Source organism: Phodopus roborovskii, unplaced genomic scaffold (genome assembly GCF_943737965.1).
Source record: "Phodopus roborovskii unplaced genomic scaffold, PHOROB, whole genome shotgun sequence".
NCBI classification, from domain to species: Eukaryota; Metazoa; Chordata; class Mammalia; order Rodentia; family Cricetidae; genus Phodopus; species Phodopus roborovskii.
Window position 1 is genome coordinate 30,060,477 of NW_026126409.1, and position 19,202 is coordinate 30,079,678.

The following is a 19,202-nucleotide window of genomic DNA, read 5'->3' on the forward strand; positions in this document are numbered from 1 at the left end:
CTGTCTCTGTCTCTCTCTCTCCTGTCTTCTATTCCTAATCGGGCTCAATCTTCCTGGTCGCACATGTTTTCCTTTCCTCCCCCTCATTTTCTCCTACTTCTCTCTCCATTCGCTGCCCCCCCACACACACTTCACCTGAGCTCTGCGGGACTTGTCCCTTCCCAGTTCTGTGAGGGACTTTATATGAATCTCTTAGAATACACCTTGTATCCTAGTTACTCTGGTGGTGTGAATTATAGGCTGGTGATCCTTTGCTCTAGGTCTAAAATCCATATATGAGTGAGTACATACTATGTTCCTCTTTTTGTGACTGGGTTACCTCATTCAGGATGGTTTCTTCAAGTGCCATCCACTTGCCTGTGAATTTCAAGATACCATTATTTTTTTCTGCAGAGTAGTATTCCATTGTGTAGATGTGCCACATATTCATTATCCATTCTTCAATTGAGAGGCATCTAGGTTGCTTCCAGGTTCTTGTTATTACAAATAGTGCTGCTATGAACATAGTTGAACAGATGTCTTTGTTGCATGGATGTGGATCATTTGGGTATATGCCTAAGAGGGGGATTGCCGGGTCCTGTGGTAAACTAATTCCCATTTTCCTGAGGAACCACCATACTGATCTCCAAAATGGCTGTACAAGTTTACACTCCCACCAGCAGTGGAGGAGTGTTCCCCTTTCTCCACATCCTCTCCAGCATGAGTCATCATTGGTGTTTCTAATTTTAGCCATTCTGGCAGGAGTAAGATGGTATCTCAAAGTTGTTTTGATTTGCATTTCCCTGATAGCTAAGGATGTTGAGCACATTCCTTAAGTGTCTTTCAGCCTTTTTGATTTCCTCGATTGAGAATTCTTTCTTCAGTTCTGTACCCCATTTTTTAATAGGGTTATTTGGTGTTTTGTTGACTAGTTTCTTGAGTTCTTTGTATATTTTGGAGATCAGCCCTTTGTCGGATATAGGATTGGTAAAAATCTTTTCCTAGTCTGTGGGCTGCCGTTTGGTCTTGTCCACTATGTCCTTTGCCTTACAGAAGCTTCTCAGTTTGAAGAGGTCCCATTTATTAATTGTTTATCTCAGTGTCTGTGCCCCTGGAGTTATGTTCAAGAAGCGGTCTCCTATACCAATTTGTTCAAGGGTGCCTCCTACTTTCTCTTCTAAGAGGTTCAATGTGGCTGGATTGATATTGAGGTCTTTGATCCATTTGGACTTGAGTTTTGTGCATGGCGACAGACATGGGTCTATCTGCAGTCTTTTACACACCCTCATCCAATTGTGCCAGCACCATTTGTTGAAGGCAAACAGGCTTTCTGTAAACCTTTCTGAAAAAAAAGAGAGAACTTAGCCACAAAGAAGCATCTCTCAATTCCTTGACTATAAAATTGTGGACATCAAGTGAGGCAGTTCTGCTGCCAAATCAATACTACTACCACGTTGAATGTTTCCTATAGCAGATACTGTGTCTACCATAGTGAGACATAGTAAGACGAAGAGGCCATCGAAGAATGTCCATTTAGGCAAATGGGGATGAGCTGGACTGATGGTTGGTCTGTCACATTTCACAGTGCCACTGTCAGGTGACAAGTGAACAGTCATGAGGCTCTTAAAAAGGAAAGGAGGGGTCAGTGACCTGAACACTCTGCCTGGTGCTGCTTGTTTAAAGGCAAAGCCTTTGTTCTTACAGTCTCATAGAAAGCCAAAGTGCAGTTTGGGCTTAAGGGTTAATGTGATTCTGTTCAAGCATTCCACTGGAAGTCTGGTTAAAATTTAAATAAACTTTTTCTCGGGTCCAAGGAGCAGACCACTGAAGCTGTGGCAGAAGGGCACCAGCAAACAAAGGCTTCCCATGGTTTTAGCTCTAGTTTGCAATTCAGTGCAGGGCTTGCAAAAGCATCCAATTTCTGCAAGCTCTCTATACAATCTCTGTATGTCACTAGGAAATCTGGATGATGTTGCTCCCAATTTTTTTTTCTTTTTAAAGCCACATTTCACAGAATATAGTAGATGACATCAATGGCAGATGGGATTAGAGGTAAATCCAAGTTCCTCCCAAGAATGTTGGAACTTGTCTGAATTCTTTGAGTCTTCTAGGCCAACTCAGCAAATACCATTCATGTGCATAAGATGTCATAAGAACCCCTGTTCTTGCTCCCCAAAATTACTTTTTGTATAAGTTCCTGGTGTTGGGCAGCTTTTGGGAGCATGGGAGGCCTGTGACCCATCAGCAGAGTCTCTCAATGGAAAGCAAATGAATCACATGCATGGTTTGTTCCCTCTCCAGGCACCTGTTAAAAATGAACAAGAGCAGCTCTGACTTGGAAAAAGTGAGCCAGGGTTCTGCAGAAAGCCTCAGCCCGTCCTTCAGAGGGGCCCACGTCAGCTTCACCACGGGTTCCACAGATAGCCTCGCCTCAGACTCCAGGACCTGCAGCGATGGAGGTAACTAGTGTCAGCCTTTCTGGAGTCTTAAGGAAAGTCAAAAGCAATCACTGGAGTCTGTATTTATCTGCAGCAAGAACTCACTGGTGAGGCAATGTATCTCACTGGTGTTTTGCATCCATGATGTGGCCTGAGTTGAAGAAAAGGTCATCCCAGAGCCCATCACAGCAGTAGTTTATATAAAAATGTTAGGAATTTATCAAGGTTGGTGGCTAAAGTTAGAGATCTGCTGTCCAGGTTTCATAGCAAAAGAAAAATTTTTAAAAGAATGTAAGGTCTGGTGGTGGTACCCACCTTTAATGCCAGCACTCAGGAGGCAAAGACAGGTGGATCGCTAAGGTCAAGGTCAGCCTGGTCTACAGAGCAAGTTCCAAGCAGCCAGAACTACACAGAGAAACTCTGTCTAGAAAAAAAGCCAACACCCCTCCCATATATATCTATCTCAAACCTGTTAAAAATTTTTCAGTATTTTACCTAACTTTTAAAGTAGCAAAATGGTATTTTTCTATCATTGTAAAATTTCCGCTTTATACCTCCATCAGATCTTATATCCCTCCTCATATATCCATTAGGACATTTTGTCCTTGGGGCCAGTGTGTTAAGCAGAGTCAACTGGGGAGCAGTTGTTTAGATTGTGCTTGGTTCAGAAAGGACAAATGTGATTATAGGGCCAGGTCTGTTGTGGAGAATGGCTGGCTGGCTGTGAGGGCTGAAGTCATCAGCTAAATGGCTACCAGAAGACTCTAAGGCTTCACAAAGTCACCTTTAACTATACAAGCATAAAGCTGAGGATGGTGGTACAGAACTACAATCTTAGCACTTGCCTAGGGGAGGTAGGAATATTAGACGTGCAATGTCTTCCACAACAATGTGATTGGAATCCAGGTCAGCCTAGTGTTTAAGAGACACTGACTCAAAACAACTCCAAAAACCCAAATAAACACAAACTTACTGTCATATTAAGATCACTTCCCTCTTTGATTTAACTGAGTAATTCAACAGATGGAGGTTAGAACTTGGTGTTTAACAAAAGCCATCAGCATCAGCAACAGAGAGGCAGAGAGCTCTAACCATGCGGTGGACAGTAGAACTTCACTCAAAGCAAGAGCCAGAGTGCACCACTGACTTATTGTATAGCTAAAAAGCCAGAGCTAGAGCAACGTAACTAAACACTATGGCAATAATGAGCTTGTTTTTCTCCACAATAATACCGATAAGCTTGAAAATAAAACTCGCATATGTGTGGGTGGGTGTAGGTGTGTTTGTATGCATACTCTGTCATTCATTTGATAGATGTTTGTTATAAACTATGTGCTGGGTACAATTTCAGATGCTGAAGAACCAGGAATAACTGCCCAGTCCCTTTCTTCACAGGGCACATAGCTAGTTCCATATGTGCAGTAAGTACAGTGGTAAAAGAGCAAACCAGGAAGCAGGAAGCTGGTGGGGAGGGGTAGGAATGCCTGTCAAGGCAAGAGACAGGAAGTCCACAAAGATTAGACTGTAGTCAGAATGAGTGACAGCTTGACCTTCAGCAAGCACTTGTCACTTCTAGCTCTACATAAAGGAGGTCATATTTTCCAAAAAAGATCCTCAAAAAGCCATCGGCAACTGTCAACCTAAATTGAATGTGTGCTTTATCAGAAAGGCTTATTAGATTGTTAGATCTTAAATCCATAGGTTACCTAAAATGTTATGTAAGTAACTATGCTAATACAGTATATGACCCAGTCCTTCAAAAATTGAGTTGGGGATTCTGCCTTGGGAGATGTTCCTGAAGGCCAGGGGTTTGTTCCGGAGGAAAATATATTCCCTTTAAATACATTCTTTCAGTATCCTGAGCTACCCTGTCAGTAAAGAGGCTTCATCTTAAGTGGTTTTCTTTAAACTGAGTTTTAAGCTATTACTTCAGTAAGTCACATGTATCTGTGATTAACTATCAACCAATGCAGAGAGGTATGCGGTGAAAAGTCTCTCTCCTGACACCCATCCCAGTGCCACTGACACTTTGAACACTTTTTATATGTCACTGTGAATCTCTCAAATGTCCTAAAATTCAGTTATATACGTTTTTGTGCTTCAAGTCTTTCCATCAGAACCTTTAGTATAATTCAGTTTTAAAAATCGCTGTATATGGGGGGGGGTGAAAAAAAATCGCTGTATATGTTTTTCATTATGAGCCATCATTTAAACCCTTCACTTACCAGTACTTGTTTAAGTTGTCCTTAGAAAACTAAAGTAGGATCCTGAGACAGACACTGGGGAGATTTGGTTAGATTATCTGAGATAAATTCTTAGAAGATATAGAGTGGTGCATTATTTCAAGTAGTTATCCTCAATTTGTCCTCTTAAAAATGTCAGCTTTCCTGACATTGGAAAGTGATTTGAATGACATTTTATTTTAGCTACCTAAGAAGAAAGCCCTCACCAGTTGTGAGACAGCAAAAGGTGAAAGTCCCCCCCCCCCAGCTCCAGAGCCCCAGATGGGGTGCTGGCTGGCAGAGGAGGCAGGGGGCTATCTTCCAAACACAGACTTTCGTCTTTCCCTCCATGCAAACCACATTGTCGCTTGCAGGGCTGATGGGATGGTCTAGAGAGATTCCTCCCAAATGCCACATTTTCCAGCCAGCTGCAAAATGCTAATAACATGCTTCCAGTTCAAGCCACATTGATCTTCTTGGAAAAAAGCAAGTCATCCCTTTGAAAAGAGTGCTTTGCTTTGTCCCTTTATTTTTCCATGTGATATTGAGCCTCTTCGGCTTCTGCAGCCAAAGGAGAAGCAGGCACATGGTCCCTTTGGGAAACTGAAGCTCCAGAACCCCTGAGCCCCTCCCTACCTTACCCATTGGTTGGCAGAAATCTCCCAGACTGCCTCTTCCTGCATGCCAATGTGCCAACACAGGTGGTTTGGCTATACTTTCCTCATCTAACTAGGGATCAAACTGCCCCAAGGTCTGGGCAGAGTTTCCCCCATTTGATTTGTTTCCAATGTCTTACATTTAATAGACGCTTAAGGAATATTAACTGACAAGTAGGCAAATCTATGAAGCTTTTCGTTCAAATGTCAATTCATAGACTATTCCAAGTTTTACACACACACACACACACACACACACACACTCACACACACACACACATTCAGTTCACTTTGCCTCATCCATAGTTGGAGCAGTGGCTAACACACTTACACAGCTTGGTGATCTCACGAGGGACTATGCCTTCTGCATCCATGCTCGCCTGGCTTCAGGCAGCAGAGCATGGTGCATGGAAGAGCTGAATGGTGCTCACTCATGTCTCAAAACCAGGCTGACCACTTCCTCTGTAAGCCCAGCTCTCATTTGGCTGTAGAGACAGTGGAAGTACCTATTAAACCCAGCAAATAAGAGGAGACTCTGTCATAAGGTAGACCTCATGCTACCACATTTGAACTTTTGCCCTGTGCTCTGAGTGGAGACTAACCTGTTTTTCTCAACCATTGAAATTCTGACTTCTTCTTTGTTTTCTAAATATAAATATAAATATACCAAACCAGCATATATCCTTCCTCCACCTTTTTGAGACCCACCCAGCATGCCACAGGTGATGCTTTTCGATAGAGGAACCTCCTCTTGTCAGAAGTACCTACACTAAAGGGGTGCTGGGTGTTCATCTCTAGCTGAGCATATGTTGTGTGTGGAATGGGAGATTGGAAGGAAAACTTGGCAAATGGTGTTCAGAACCCTTTGTCTTAGTTCATACGCAAAGTTACTCAGCCAGGAATTTAGCTCAACATTAGAGTGTTTGCCTAGTTCCCAGAAATTTTTCTCAGTCTTTCCTTCTGCTCACTATAAGCCAGAATTTGGAAACAGTGGCCCAGTGCCAGCATAAAACCAAAATATAGTAGAAATAGTTTCATGTGCCATTGAATTTGATCCTTCTGGCTATTGGCCAAAGTCATTAGGATTTCTTTTTAGGCAGATTTCCTGGACCAATCTATGGCTTACCTGTGAATTACGAAAGCATTTTGGTGTCGGGGGATGCTTGTCTTCTCCAGGCTTTGCTGAGTGCAGAAGGTAACAGCTGCTGTAAATAGGCAGATGCAGGCAGTAGCAGCTGCTGTAAATAGGCATTTAGGCAACACAGCATTCAAAGGCTATTTGCCCCAGGGCAAGAGTCGAAGAACTAGTTCTCCAAGAATCAAGAAAGTTCAGAGTCACCCTGGAGTGACAGCTTCCTCACAAGCTAGAGAAATCTGTTCCATGTAGAAGGTCACATGGTAGCATCCATTTCCAGGTAACTCCATTGTATCCACACTGGAGAGATTATAGGACCCTGCAGCTGCCTTCTCAGTGGTGGCTTGTGGCTCATATACCTGGTTGCACAGATACACAAGTGTGCACATTTGTGTAAAGGTCAGAGAACAACTTCAAGTAGCCTCCACATTTTGTCGTTGTTGTTGGTTTATGGTTTAAGGCATGATCTCATTGAGCTGAAACTAACAAAGTAGCCTAGAGGGACAAACCCTGGGAATCTGCCTGTCTCCCCTCCTCAACACTAGTCATGGAATTTCAAGCTTGTACCACCATGCCTTTCTTTTTCTATGGGTTCTGGAGCTCAAACTCAGGACTCTTTACCACCTAAGCTATCTCTCCAGACCCATTTTCATTAAATAAATAAATAAATAAATAAATAAATAAATAAGCCTTTATGTGTGTGCGTATATAATGCCTAGTTGCATACACGAAGTCCACACTTCAAGTGAGCCAGCCACCACTATTTTGTGCAACTTCATGCTTTTGCTTCTGTTGGGCAGGTATATGATGCGGTGCCTCCACAGGAACCCTGTCTCTGGGCCTCTGACCCTGGGAACACTGATTCAGGTCCGAACCCGAATCAGATTTCACTCCACTCCCAACCTTCACTTCTAGCCCTTACCCTGGTGATAATACACTGCCATTTTCTGGTACCCAGAAGGCTAAGTGATGAGGAAATAAATGTATCTAAAGCACCCGCCATCTTGCTCCTAAACCCAGGGATGCTCTCACCTGGGCTTGGGGGCCTCATGGGCAGATGTCATGTCATGTCCTTGACATTTTTTTTATCTGGGGTATCATGAAGCGACAGTCCTCCATCCACTTTTCCTGCTAGCACTGAGAGGAAATGAATCATCCATAAACTTTGTCCTCATTACTGACCCAGTCCATGGCAGTAGAGCCACTTTCCTGGGGAGCATGAGACTAGAAACCCGAGAACTCCAGGTTTACAGAGTTCAGTGTAATCTCCCTGCCTCACACTGGCTGGTTCTGGAAACTGCTGTGACTATGAGGAGAGAATTCCTAGACATGGAAAACCTGCAGGTCCCCACTGTGCCACTACCACTGTTATTAACTTGAACCTCCTGAAAGAAACATAAATCATTCTGGCAGGAACACCCAACACTCCCACCCTCGCTAAGCCTGCCCGCCGTTAGCTAAGCAGGGCCAGGTGGGAAGGACAGCTGCTGTAATCCTGATAAACTGTGTGTGTATGATAAACCAGGAAGCAAGGGCAAAAGCCACGGCAGGCTGGAACAGGGCAAGGAGAACAGTGTGTCATCCCCTGTCTTCCTGTTTGATTTTCTTCCTTTCTTCCTTTCTGTCTTTTTTTTGTCTTGAGATAGGCCCTTGTGGAGCCCACGCTAGTCTTGAACTCAATATGTAGCTAAAGATGATTTTGAATTTTTGATCTTTCTGATTTCTAAACTTTCCCACAGACTTGCCTTTCTCTGATGTCAGAAAGGTATTTGTGAAAGCCCAAAGAACTGCACACTAAAACATAGAGCTCTGGACTAGAGAAAAGGCACCATCATTAGAGTGTTTGCTATGCTGTAAAAGCATGATGACTTGCATTCCAGAGCCCATGTTAAAATATATACATACAAATATATACATACATACATACATACATACATACATACATACATACATACCAGGTGTGGTAACACCATCTATGATTCCAGTGATGGGGAAACAGAGATAGTTTCATTCCTGGGGCTTGCTGCCCAGGGTGCTTCTCACCCTAATGGTGAGACCAGACCCTTTCTCAAAAAGCAGGTTGGATGGCACCTAAGAAATGGCATCCAAGGTTAATCTCAGGCTTCCACATTTATACACACACATGTACTTGTGCATACATGTATAAACACACATGCACACATCACAGAAACACAGACATCAAAGAAGGGGAGGAAGCACCCTAGTAAATAATACTTCCTTAAACCTGGCTTTTCAGGAAGTGAACTCAATCACATAAGTTATGTTCGTTCAAGTTTACTATTGCTATTACAGCGTTGTTTACAACACCTTAGAATCACTTGAGTGTCTGTCAAGGGACAGCTAGTTAAATTGTGATACTTACCTCCAATAATATATTATGACACCACCACAGAAGAATGAAGGAGATGAACTCTCTCCAAGACATGAAAGAGAAGCAGTAGTCCAAAGACGACTCCCATGCATGCAGGTTTAACTGGGTTATTAGAACAATGTGTGAGAGATTGCTGACAAAGAAGTCCTCTGATCAAAGGTACACAGTGCTAAGGGGGAAAGCAAAAAGCATTCAGTCTACTGCACATATACCGTCTAAAGAAATAGAAAATAAATACAATAAAATGAACTGCTTTGATAAATTAAAAAAAAAAAAAATCCTATAGCACCCAAACCAGTAGCATTGATCTCTAGCCTTATGTTTTTTCTTTTTATTATTTTAGGTCCATCATATGAACCTGCCCACTCACCCACCATCAGCGGGAAAAAACTCTTTGCCCCTGTCCCTTTTCCATCAGGCTCCACAGAGGACGTGTCCCCCAGTGGTCCTGCACAGCCTCCCCCTCTACCCCAGAAAAAGATAGTGAGCCGTGCAGCCTCATCCCCTGATGGCTTCTTCTGGACCCAAGGCTCCCCTAAACCACGCACAGCAAGCCCCAAGCTGAATGTAAGCCACTCAGAAACCAATGTTTGTGTCCACGATGAGCCTCCTTTTAGCTATTCCTTAAACTCTGGAGACCCCGCCCACCGTGTCTTCTCCTCTTCTGAGCCTCTGGAGAAAGCTCTCAAAGGCAGCGCCCCCTGGGGTCCAGCTTTGGGGCTGGCAGGCAGCAAAGGTGTCTGTGGGAGCCCCAGTCTCCAGTGCAGAACGGCCACTCCCACTTCATCTTCCCAGCTCAGTGTGTCCAGCCAGGCCTCCTCCAGCAGCACCCAGCTTCAGCTGCACAGCCTGCTGAGTAGCATCAGCAGCAAGGAGGGCACCTATGCCAAGCTGGGGGGCCTCTACACACAGTCGCTGGCCCGCCTAGTGACCAAGTGCGAAGACCTCTTCATGGGTGGCCAGAAGAAGGAGTTGCGCTTCAATGAGAATAACTGGTCACTCTTCAAGCTGACGTGCAACAAGCCTTGTTGTGACTCTGGGGATGCGATTTATTACTGTGCCACCTGCTCTGAGGACCCTGGTAGCACCTATGCTGTGAAAGTAGGTACCACCCCCTTCTATCCTGTGGTCTGGGAAGCTGATCCTGGTGTGTCATTCCAGCTCTCCAAGCTTTTGGAAGTGGCTAGTTAGCAAGCTTCCTTTTATACTTGGTACTTGGTGATCTCTCTCTGCCTGGCTGTGGGAAGTATAATGAGAACTGTGGAATGAGTATAAGATGTGGTCTGTGTTCTTATGTTTCTGGTCCAGTTGCAAGAGGAAAACAACTTGTAATGCAGCAGGGTTCAGTCATGTATTCTCCAGGGTTTTACTCTCTGCTAGGTATTTCACAAAAATCTGAAGATAAAAGGTGTGAGTGCAAGATTCCTTATGGAGTTTATAATCCAGTAAAAGAAAGGGACAGTTAAGGTGCCTGCTCCTCAAATATTGGATGTTATGAGTATGTTTTCCCACCAGCCTGGTCCCAGAGCCACGTCAGCCCCAAATAACACACAGAGACTCTGTATTAGATATAATGCTATTGGCCTGTTACTAGCATTTCTTATTGGCTAGCTCTGTCTTAAATATTAACCCATTTCTATTAATCTAAGTATTTCCATGTGGTATTATCTTACCAGAGAGAGGGCCCAAAGTTCTACTCTGTGGGTCCTACATCTTGAAACTCCTCCTACTTCCCCCTAATCCTCCTTCTCTCCTAGTCCCACCTATCTTGCTTTCCTATTGGCCAACAGGGCTTTACTCATTAACCAATAAGAGAAACATATTTACAGAATGACATCTCCCATCAGTTGGAGGCAGGAGCATTAAATTTAGACATTGTCCTGAACTGTGTAAGTAATGGTAACATTTGCTCAGTTACCTATGTCATTGGAGTGAATCTTACTTGAGGTTTTTCTTTGAAAAAAACTTGTAATACCACCAGAATGGACAGATTGAGAGCCCTGGTGAGTATGTTCATGGAAGCTCTGTACACTTAGAAGTCACCCTCTGTAATGCAGGTACAGGCACAGCTTCTAGAAAGCTCCGTATAGTTATACAGATAACACCAGATCACAAAAGACCAAGAGAATAGGGAGAAAATACTGCCAGGTCTGGTGATCCCAGCTACTCAGGAGGCTGAAGTAGGATGATCCAAAGTTCACAGTGAGCTCAAGGCCAATCTGGGTAAGTCAACCCAACTGTCTAAACTGGAAAAGGGGTTCTGGTATGTGACTCAGTAATAAAGTGTATGTGAGAGTCTTGCTTTAGTCACCAATGCCACAGGAAATAGAGAGAAGGGAGGAAGGGGGGAGGAAAGCACCTGTCTCAAGGAAGCTTCTATGATGTTAGTTCTTGGACTTCATTGTCCCTTCATGTCTGAACCTAGAACCTGACTTCTGGGTAAGCTAAACTTCACGCTCACCCCTCCTCCCCACCTGCCCAGCACCTACCCCAACCAAAGTTAAAAGGAAAGGGCCCACAGTTTCTTTTTCTGTTAGGGTGGCTGTATCCAATATATTTACTTCTTGACTTATGCTGAAGCTATGTCCCCAAATACTCATTATAAATTGCAGACATGGGAAGTTGAAAATGCATTGAATATTCTCCCTAATGGCTGGCTCAGCAGTTCAGTTAGTGTGGAGTTGCTTTTGTTTCCCATTGTGATTAGAAGTGTTTCTTATTGCCCCTGCCCCATCCCAAGGAAGAATCTCCCTGCACCTTGCCAACTGAGGGAAAGGGCAACTGGGAAATGCAATTGCTATTGAATTTGTCTTTCTGTCTTTGCACCATCACAAACTAGAGAAGATAGTCATACTTGTAACTGTTGGCAGTCAGGGATCATCTGAAGGGGAGAGGGTGATTGGAAAATGATCTACACAAAATGAACCAAATGCCCCAGGTTACCTTGTGAACTCCCTGAGCGGAGAGGGTGGAGGGGAATTTAGATGTTCAGTGAGTGTGAGAACTTGGTATGTGACTCATCCTTGACCCTGTCTTCTGCTCATGAGCTCCCATTACAATCACCCTTGCTTCCTGGTGCTGAATCTGGAGGTCTCGTGTGGTCTTAAGTCTAATGCTCTCCCAGCTAAGCTATTTTGGCTATGTTTTGGTTTCATGTAGTCTTAAACAAACTTAATTTGAAGAAAGTGATGGGATCACATGGCAAGAACCAAGGGAGGGTCTAGTGCTGAATTCAAACCTTGGATAGAGAATCTTTACCTATCTGTGAGTGATTGTGCCAAGTAGCTTGGGATCTAGAGCCAATGTTCCCCAATACCTAACAAAATGTTCAGCCTTCCCAGAGGATGGTAGAAGCAAGCATTGATCTCCAATTAAGAAGGTTCCAGAGGGTTCCTATTTGACTTTCCTGGAGAGGTGATAGTTCATTGAACCATCTGTAAAACGAAGTCTGGAGAACACTATCAAATACTCACGATATGATACTGTAATTGGGGAAGCCATTATGACTTTATAAATATGCCTGGGCTAGTGATGGGGGGCGGGGAGCTGTGAGCATCATTTGGCACATGCAGCTGTTGCACTTCATTAGCTCTGCAGTCTAGACAGAATACAGTCATCTGAGAGCCCGCAGGAGGGGGAGCTGGGCTCCTTCCCAGCCGCTGCCTGTGTGTCCCTGAGCTCAGTTCCTCTGTGCATGTTAAGCAGGTAGCTGACACAGAAATCAAATGCAGCATTGCTTCTGAATTCCCAGTGAAGAATGGCAGATAGGCACCTGCCGGCACTTGACTGGAGCCCGCAATCATAGGTTCATTGACCTGCAACATCGAGAGAGACATAAACTGGCTCTTAGAGCTTGACCCTGTGAATATATAGCAGAAAGAGGAAAATAAAACCATTAGTCCTTTTGGGGGTGTGTGTGAAGCTGTTTCTTAGCCATGTAGAGATACAGTTCATAATTACGGACCTATGAACCTTTTTTCTTTTATTTACTTATATATCGCTTAGCAGACACGACTTAGTACAGACTGTCTCCCATCAATGAGGCTCTATTTCTAAAGCTTAAAACAAGACAAAGTTTGCTAGCTGAGCTGAGCCCAAGGTCTTTGGCAAGTTCCAGAGCTGAAACCAAGATCAGGGTCCCCTGGAAATGAGATGGGTGGCAGAGGAGGAGGTAGGGATGATGACTACTGTCGCTTCTCCATTTCTCAATCTCCATCTCACACTGTAGAAGGATCTTGGGATACTTCATCTAGGACTGGGAGGGGGCTGGTTTGCTGCTCCTGAAAAAGCTCACTGCAATGGGGTGGGTGGTTATGGTGTGGGCCCTTCTTGAGACCCTGCTCATTGATTTTGTAATGTATCCATCCAGTTACTATTTACCCAGCTCCTTCATTTACATCTCTGCAGAAAATGGCAGTGGCTCAACTGGGGCTCTGGACCCCTGTGTTTTATGGTCTGGAGTCCTTTATACCCTAAAGGAAAGGCAGACTTGGAAGCCCTTCCCAGGCCCTGGCAGCTGCTCAGTTAGGGGTTGTAGAGAACTTGAAAACCAGCTCTGGATAGCTCTGCCCTACCACATGGCTACAGACATAATGGCAAGAGCAGTCACCATAGCAACCCTTTCATTACAGGCTCACCACGGGCCAGGCTTGGTGCCCAAAGCCATACCTGCATCATTTAAGCTAATCCTCTGGAGCCACCACTGTCCCAGTTAAAAGCACAAAGAACACAGAATGAGAGATAAATGCCACTGACCCTCAACATTGTTGGTTCCGTGTTCGTCACACAATCTGTCCCCCTGAAATTCATTTGTAACCCACAAATCAGTACTAGAAGTGTTTTCTCATCCTTTGTGGACTTGTGCAGGGCAGGGGGAAATGGTGATGGCCTAGAGTGGGTGTTTGCAGCTGATGGGGAATCAGGGCACACTCTGCACCTGCTTTCTGTTCCATCCAAAAGCATGCACTACTTTTAAGTATACTCAGTGCCTCCCTTTTCAAGGTTTTTGTGCTTTTCATTGTTGATATTGTTCATGAGTTTGATGTTTAACACCCTCTGCCTCAAGTGTAATGCTGAAGGATTGTTTGTGTTTTTAAGCAGGGAGCCCGTGATCCCATGATGGGACTTATAGAGAAAATATGGATTATATATTGTGTTAGCTGTGAATTCACTATCAAAAATACAGATCAAGTAAGGCCTCTCTAAACAGAAACTCATGTAAGACAAAGTCACCTAGCCAGCAGTTGTTGAAAAATACTGTGACCAGAATCACTGAAACCTTGCCTTATGTTTATTGGACCGTGCCTTGTTCCCTGTTTGTTGATTCCATATTTGAAGCTCCTTTATAGACTGCAACTACTTCAGAAAAGACCCTCCTGCTACTTGTCAAAGGTTGTAGAGTTGACATTTAAACCCACATATTCTCCTTCCCAAAGCCAGGGCATTTGACTTAGAGAACATTTCCCAGGTGCCTAGTCGAGTAGTTTCAACTCCCAAAGCCTCAGTTTCCTGTCTGTGAAAGCATGCACTGCTTTGAGTTTTGGGGGGATTTAGGGAGACATTGTGTGAGAGCCACATTGGCAACACAGTGCCTAACACATGCAAGAGTCCTGCATGTCTCTGCTGTGCATGAAGAGTGACAATCCCCTACCTGTCCACTGAGAGCTTGACAGTGACTGGGCAGTCACTGGGTATTGACAGGCAAGACCTTTTTGAGGACCTAGCCCCAGCAATTTCCTTTCATTTAAAAGTGTCACAAGGCCAAAGGACTGGCTTAGCTGATAAAAGCATTTGCTGTACAAGCCTTACAACATGAGTTAGAGCCCCAGAACCCACTATGGAAGGACCAATTAGGGGGAGTTGTTCTTTGATACCCCCACCTCTCCCACACTCCATGGCCCACACTCATACACAGCACCCTCCCCTCCTTGCACACACATGTCATCGTCATAATAAAAATAATAAAAACACTCAACTTAGTAAATGAAAGGATTCCAGAGGAATGTCTAAAAGCAGTATGGCTGGGTATGGTGCAATGAGACCCTGAGGCAAGATACTTTACACATGGATTCTAAATCAGTTGTATTAGTACAATAGGGAGTAGTGTCTGGTGTAGACATACTTTCCTTTTCTTTCAAGTCTGCCTCCACAATAGAGAGATTAGTGCATTAATGTGTTACCTACTCCCTAGTTAGCTTTATTTTTTTAAAAAAAAAATGAGGCTGAATGAAATTTTTGGTTTTACAATTCCATTCTGTAAGGCTGTGAAAGGTATATGCAACTGAACTTTGGAAAGCTTGGCCCAAAAGCTATGTGGCACTTCATAAACACAGTGGTGGTCAGTCCTTGGCTGCTGGCATTTCCCAACCCTGGGCAGCACTGCATGAAAGCAGAAGACAAGACAGGCAGAAACACACAGAGAGAAAAATCTTTAGTTCCTTCCCATGTAATTGCAAGGTAACTGAGACCCAAAAGTACCTCCCGGGTTGACTTGAGAATCTCCAGTTGAGTTGGTTTCAATGACGATTATTAGCTTTCCTCTGTTGGCTGACCCCATCAGTGAGTGCAGAAGAGACCTCATCATGGCTGTGTAGATTCCCCCAGGCACTCTCCCATAGGAGAGTTGGAGATCATATGTCTTGTTTATTCCAGCTTTCAGTTCTGAGGATGCGCTCCAGCCCTGTGGGCTCAGTTCTCAGGAGAGGAGCAGTTTTCTTCCTGCTGTTGTGGCTCTGCCTTGGAGCAGAGTTCAGCATCCTGCACAGCAGCTGCCATATCAGCCCTCAGGTGGTTTTAGAGAGCAGGCATTGCCTGTTTAACCTAGACCTAGGGAGCAAGGCTACTGAGAGAGCATGGCCAAGCCCATGGTTCCTGGAGTTCCCTCACGGTGAAGCACCACCCTGCTGCGTTCACAGGAAAGGATGGGGAGACAGACTGAGTTTGGTGGAAACTGATCAGCTTTGTGAGGCTGCATCCTGGCCGTTCTGTGGACAAAGAGACATCTTCCTCTTGTTCCACAGTGCCCCTGAAGCACCACGGACTTGATTTATTTTCTTCTGTGGACAACACTTCTGGTATGGAAGAAAAGAAGCGGTGTGTGTGCTGCTTAAACTGAAGTCTCAGAAATGCTGTCATATTTTTCTAAAATTTGAATGCTTTAGCACTAACAAGCCTTTGTGAGCCCCATTGAGTGATTTTTTTTTTAACTTATGATATGAGGTATGGAGTTGTCCACCTCTTGGTACGATACCAAATATCCCAGCATTTGTTCACAGAACCCTGGATCCCACTCCTAACTTTGCTTATTCTTCTCTCCACAGATCTGCAAAACCCCAGAACCCAAATCAGCCTCCTACTGCAGCCCATCTGTGCCTGTGCACTTCAACATCCAGCAAGACTGCGGCCACTTTGTCGCATCTGTGCCCTCCAGCATGCTCGCTTCCCCGGACACATCCAGCAAGGACCCTGTGCCCGCTGCACCCTCACATTCCCCTTCCCAAGAGCAGGACTGTGTGGTGGTCATCACCCGGGAGGTGCCACACCAGACCGCCTCCGACTTCGTGCGGGACTCTACGGTCAGCCATAGGGCAGAGCCCGAGGTTTACGAGCGGCGGGTGTGTTTCCTGCTTCTTCAGCTCTGCAATGGGCTGGAGCACCTGAAGGAGCACGGGATCATCCACAGGGACCTGTGTCTGGAGAACCTGCTGCTGGCGCACTGCAGCCCTCAGGGCTCCCCCGGACCCTCTGCCACTCCCACCGCTCCCACCACCACCACCACATCCCGATGCCCCTCTGCCACGCCCATAACCACCGGTGCCTGCCAGGGAGGACCCCATGAGAAGCACCTGCCCAGGCTCATCATCAGCAACTTCCTGAAAGCCAAGCAGAAGCCAGGCGGTACCACCAACCCTCAACAGAAGAAGAGCCAGGCCCGGCTGGCCCCCGAGATTGTGTCTGCCTCCCAGTACCGTAAATTTGATGAGTTCCAAACCGGCATCCTCATCTATGAGCTGCTCCACCAGCCCAACCCATTTGAGGTGCGGGCCCAGCTGCGGGAGCGTGATTACCGGCGAGAGGACCTACCCCCACTACCCACACTATCCCTTTACTCTCCCGGTCTACAGCAGCTGGCTCACCTGCTGCTGGAGGCCGACCCCATCAAGCGCATCCGAATAGGTGAGGCTAAGAGGGTGCTGCAGTGCCTGCTATGGGGGCCCCGGCGGGAGCTGGTGGAACAGCCATGTACCTCAGAGGAGGTATTGTGTAGCACTCTGAACAACTGGATCGATATGAAGCGAGCCCTGATGATGATGAAGTTTGCAGAGAAGGCGGTGGACCGAAGGCGGGGTGTGGAGCTGGAGGACTGGCTCTGCTGCCAGTACCTGGCCTCAGCAGAGCCTGGAGCCCTTTTACAGTCCCTGAAGCTCCTGCAACTTCTCTGAGCCTCCAGTCTGGCACTCCCACCGCCGCCTTCCATGCCGGTTCCATGCCCTTTCCTTGCCTGCATCCGGGTTACCCTGGGAAATGGTACAAGTGACTGTCGTCCTTGGATGTAATATTTTTTATATATATACATATATAATATAAATATGAAAGACCGAGGGTGTGATTTCACACATGCCAACCCCCTGTCCTCACAGAGCCCCCATGCCTCCACAACCACCACCTGTGTAATTATGTACAGTTGCAGCTTCATGCAAGGTCCTGAGGACAGTTCCACAGACAGAATGAAGCTTAGCCACCTGCCTCACTACCCCACAATGGCGTCTCCTCACCCTTTTGTCAAATTGTTATTTAAAAGACAACCTCCACAATAAAAGTCTTACATTATTGTTGTTGTTATTATTATTTTGGGTTGCATCACAAGCAAAGCCCTTTTACCTCCAAGTGCTTGAGTGTACTGTACTCTTGGATGAGTGGAATCTATTATCCACGGCAGAAGAGTGGATTGGCTGGCGCGGCCTTTGGTCTTGCTCCTCTTACCAGGTATAGCAGCACTCCCCAAAAGTCTGGGTGTTTTGGGTATGTCAGTGTGGATCAATGTTCCCTGTTTCTCTTCCCACCCAGCAGGCTGCTAGAAAGAATCCTTGGATGGGCTCCCAGAGGTTTGAAATTTAATCCTACTGCTCCAACCTCATCTCCAGTTTGCCAAAGCTGTCAGGATTGTTTCATTGGGAGACCTGGCTACAAACAAAACCCACCTGACTAGTTCAAAGGAAAAACCCTAACAGTCTTCCTAGAAAGTATGTGGGCTATTAAAGGGACAAACAAACGCACAGGACACTCCTAGAAGGTGTTTGCTGTGAGGCCTCTGTAAGCAGAATTGGAAGGGTAGAGTTTCCTGTTGCATCAGTTTCCTTCAATCTCCAGGCTCATCTGACAGCAAGGAAGCTTGGATGATGCCACCAGGAGCATCACCTCCCCAGGCAGGAAGAAGGAGAGGGGTGCCAAGTGGCAAGTAGCATACTTCCCTGCCAGACAAGACCTGTGCAAGGTTGAACTCTGGGGTCTAGCTGCCAGCAGGATATCTCTGTTTTAAACCCTCTTATGGATCTATTTTCTTTAGCAAATAGATGGTAGGTAGATAGATAGATAGATAGATAGATAGATAGATAGATAGATAGAGATAGATAATTATTTAATGGCTGTCCACAGTAATCTCAGAACTTGAAAGGCAGAGGTAGTTGGATCTCTGGGAACTGGAGGCCAGTCTGGTCTATATAGCAAATTCCAGGTAAGCAAGGGCTACATAGTGAAATTCCGTCTACAAAACAAAACTCGTCAAACTCATTTAACATGTGTTAATACCTTCTATCTACTGAAGCTAATATTATTGTTATGTCTTTTTTTTAATGCAAAGAAATAAGAGGCGGTAGATCTAATTAAGAGAATTAGAATCTAATTGAAAGAGTTAGGTTTTCTAAAACCAGATGCACATACTGATGACTCAAAGAGAAATATCTCCAAGGCCCTTATATTCCTACCTGAGGATCATCTTCCAGCTGCTAAATCCACAGGTTTCTCATTCCTTGTTAGTGGCTATGGTCAATTTTTAAATACACACAGAAATCATAAAATAATAGATGTCTGGGTGATCTGGGGTGTGATTAGCAGCCAAGCAGGTTGTCCCTATCCACACTTCACTCCCCTAGCAAGCTCCATCCTCTGGCTTCTCACACCAGGTAAACATCCATTTTTTTCCCTCTCATCTGTGATGAAAGAGCACCTGGGGCATCTTCACTTGTCACTTGAGCATTGAGGAAAGAACTGGCTCAAACTAGCTCTCCCTATGTCCATGGAAGGTCTTGGAACTTAGAACATGCAAATCGCAATTCCCTGTAGGATCTGGCTAAATGGATGGAGCCTTGTTTCTCTGCTGTT

At 45.2% G+C, this 19,202-nt stretch overlaps 1 protein-coding gene across 2 annotated transcripts in view; it reads left to right on the forward strand.

The window, feature by feature from the left end:
* Prag1 (PEAK1 related, kinase-activating pseudokinase 1) overlaps positions 1 to 17,653 on the forward strand; it is a 47,421-nt gene extending 29,768 nt beyond the window's left edge. For both annotated transcript variants that reach the window (XM_051182276.1, XM_051182277.1), the window contains exons 4-6: positions 2,281 to 2,438; positions 9,166 to 9,923; positions 16,142 to 17,653. In XM_051182276.1, the coding sequence (XP_051038233.1) occupies positions 2,281 to 2,438; positions 9,166 to 9,923; positions 16,142 to 17,263 (2,038 nt within the window). In that variant the 3' untranslated portion in view covers positions 17,264 to 17,653. The remainder of the gene's footprint in view (positions 1 to 2,280; positions 2,439 to 9,165; positions 9,924 to 16,141) is intronic.
* The last annotated feature ends 1,549 nt before the right edge of the window (positions 17,654 to 19,202 follow it).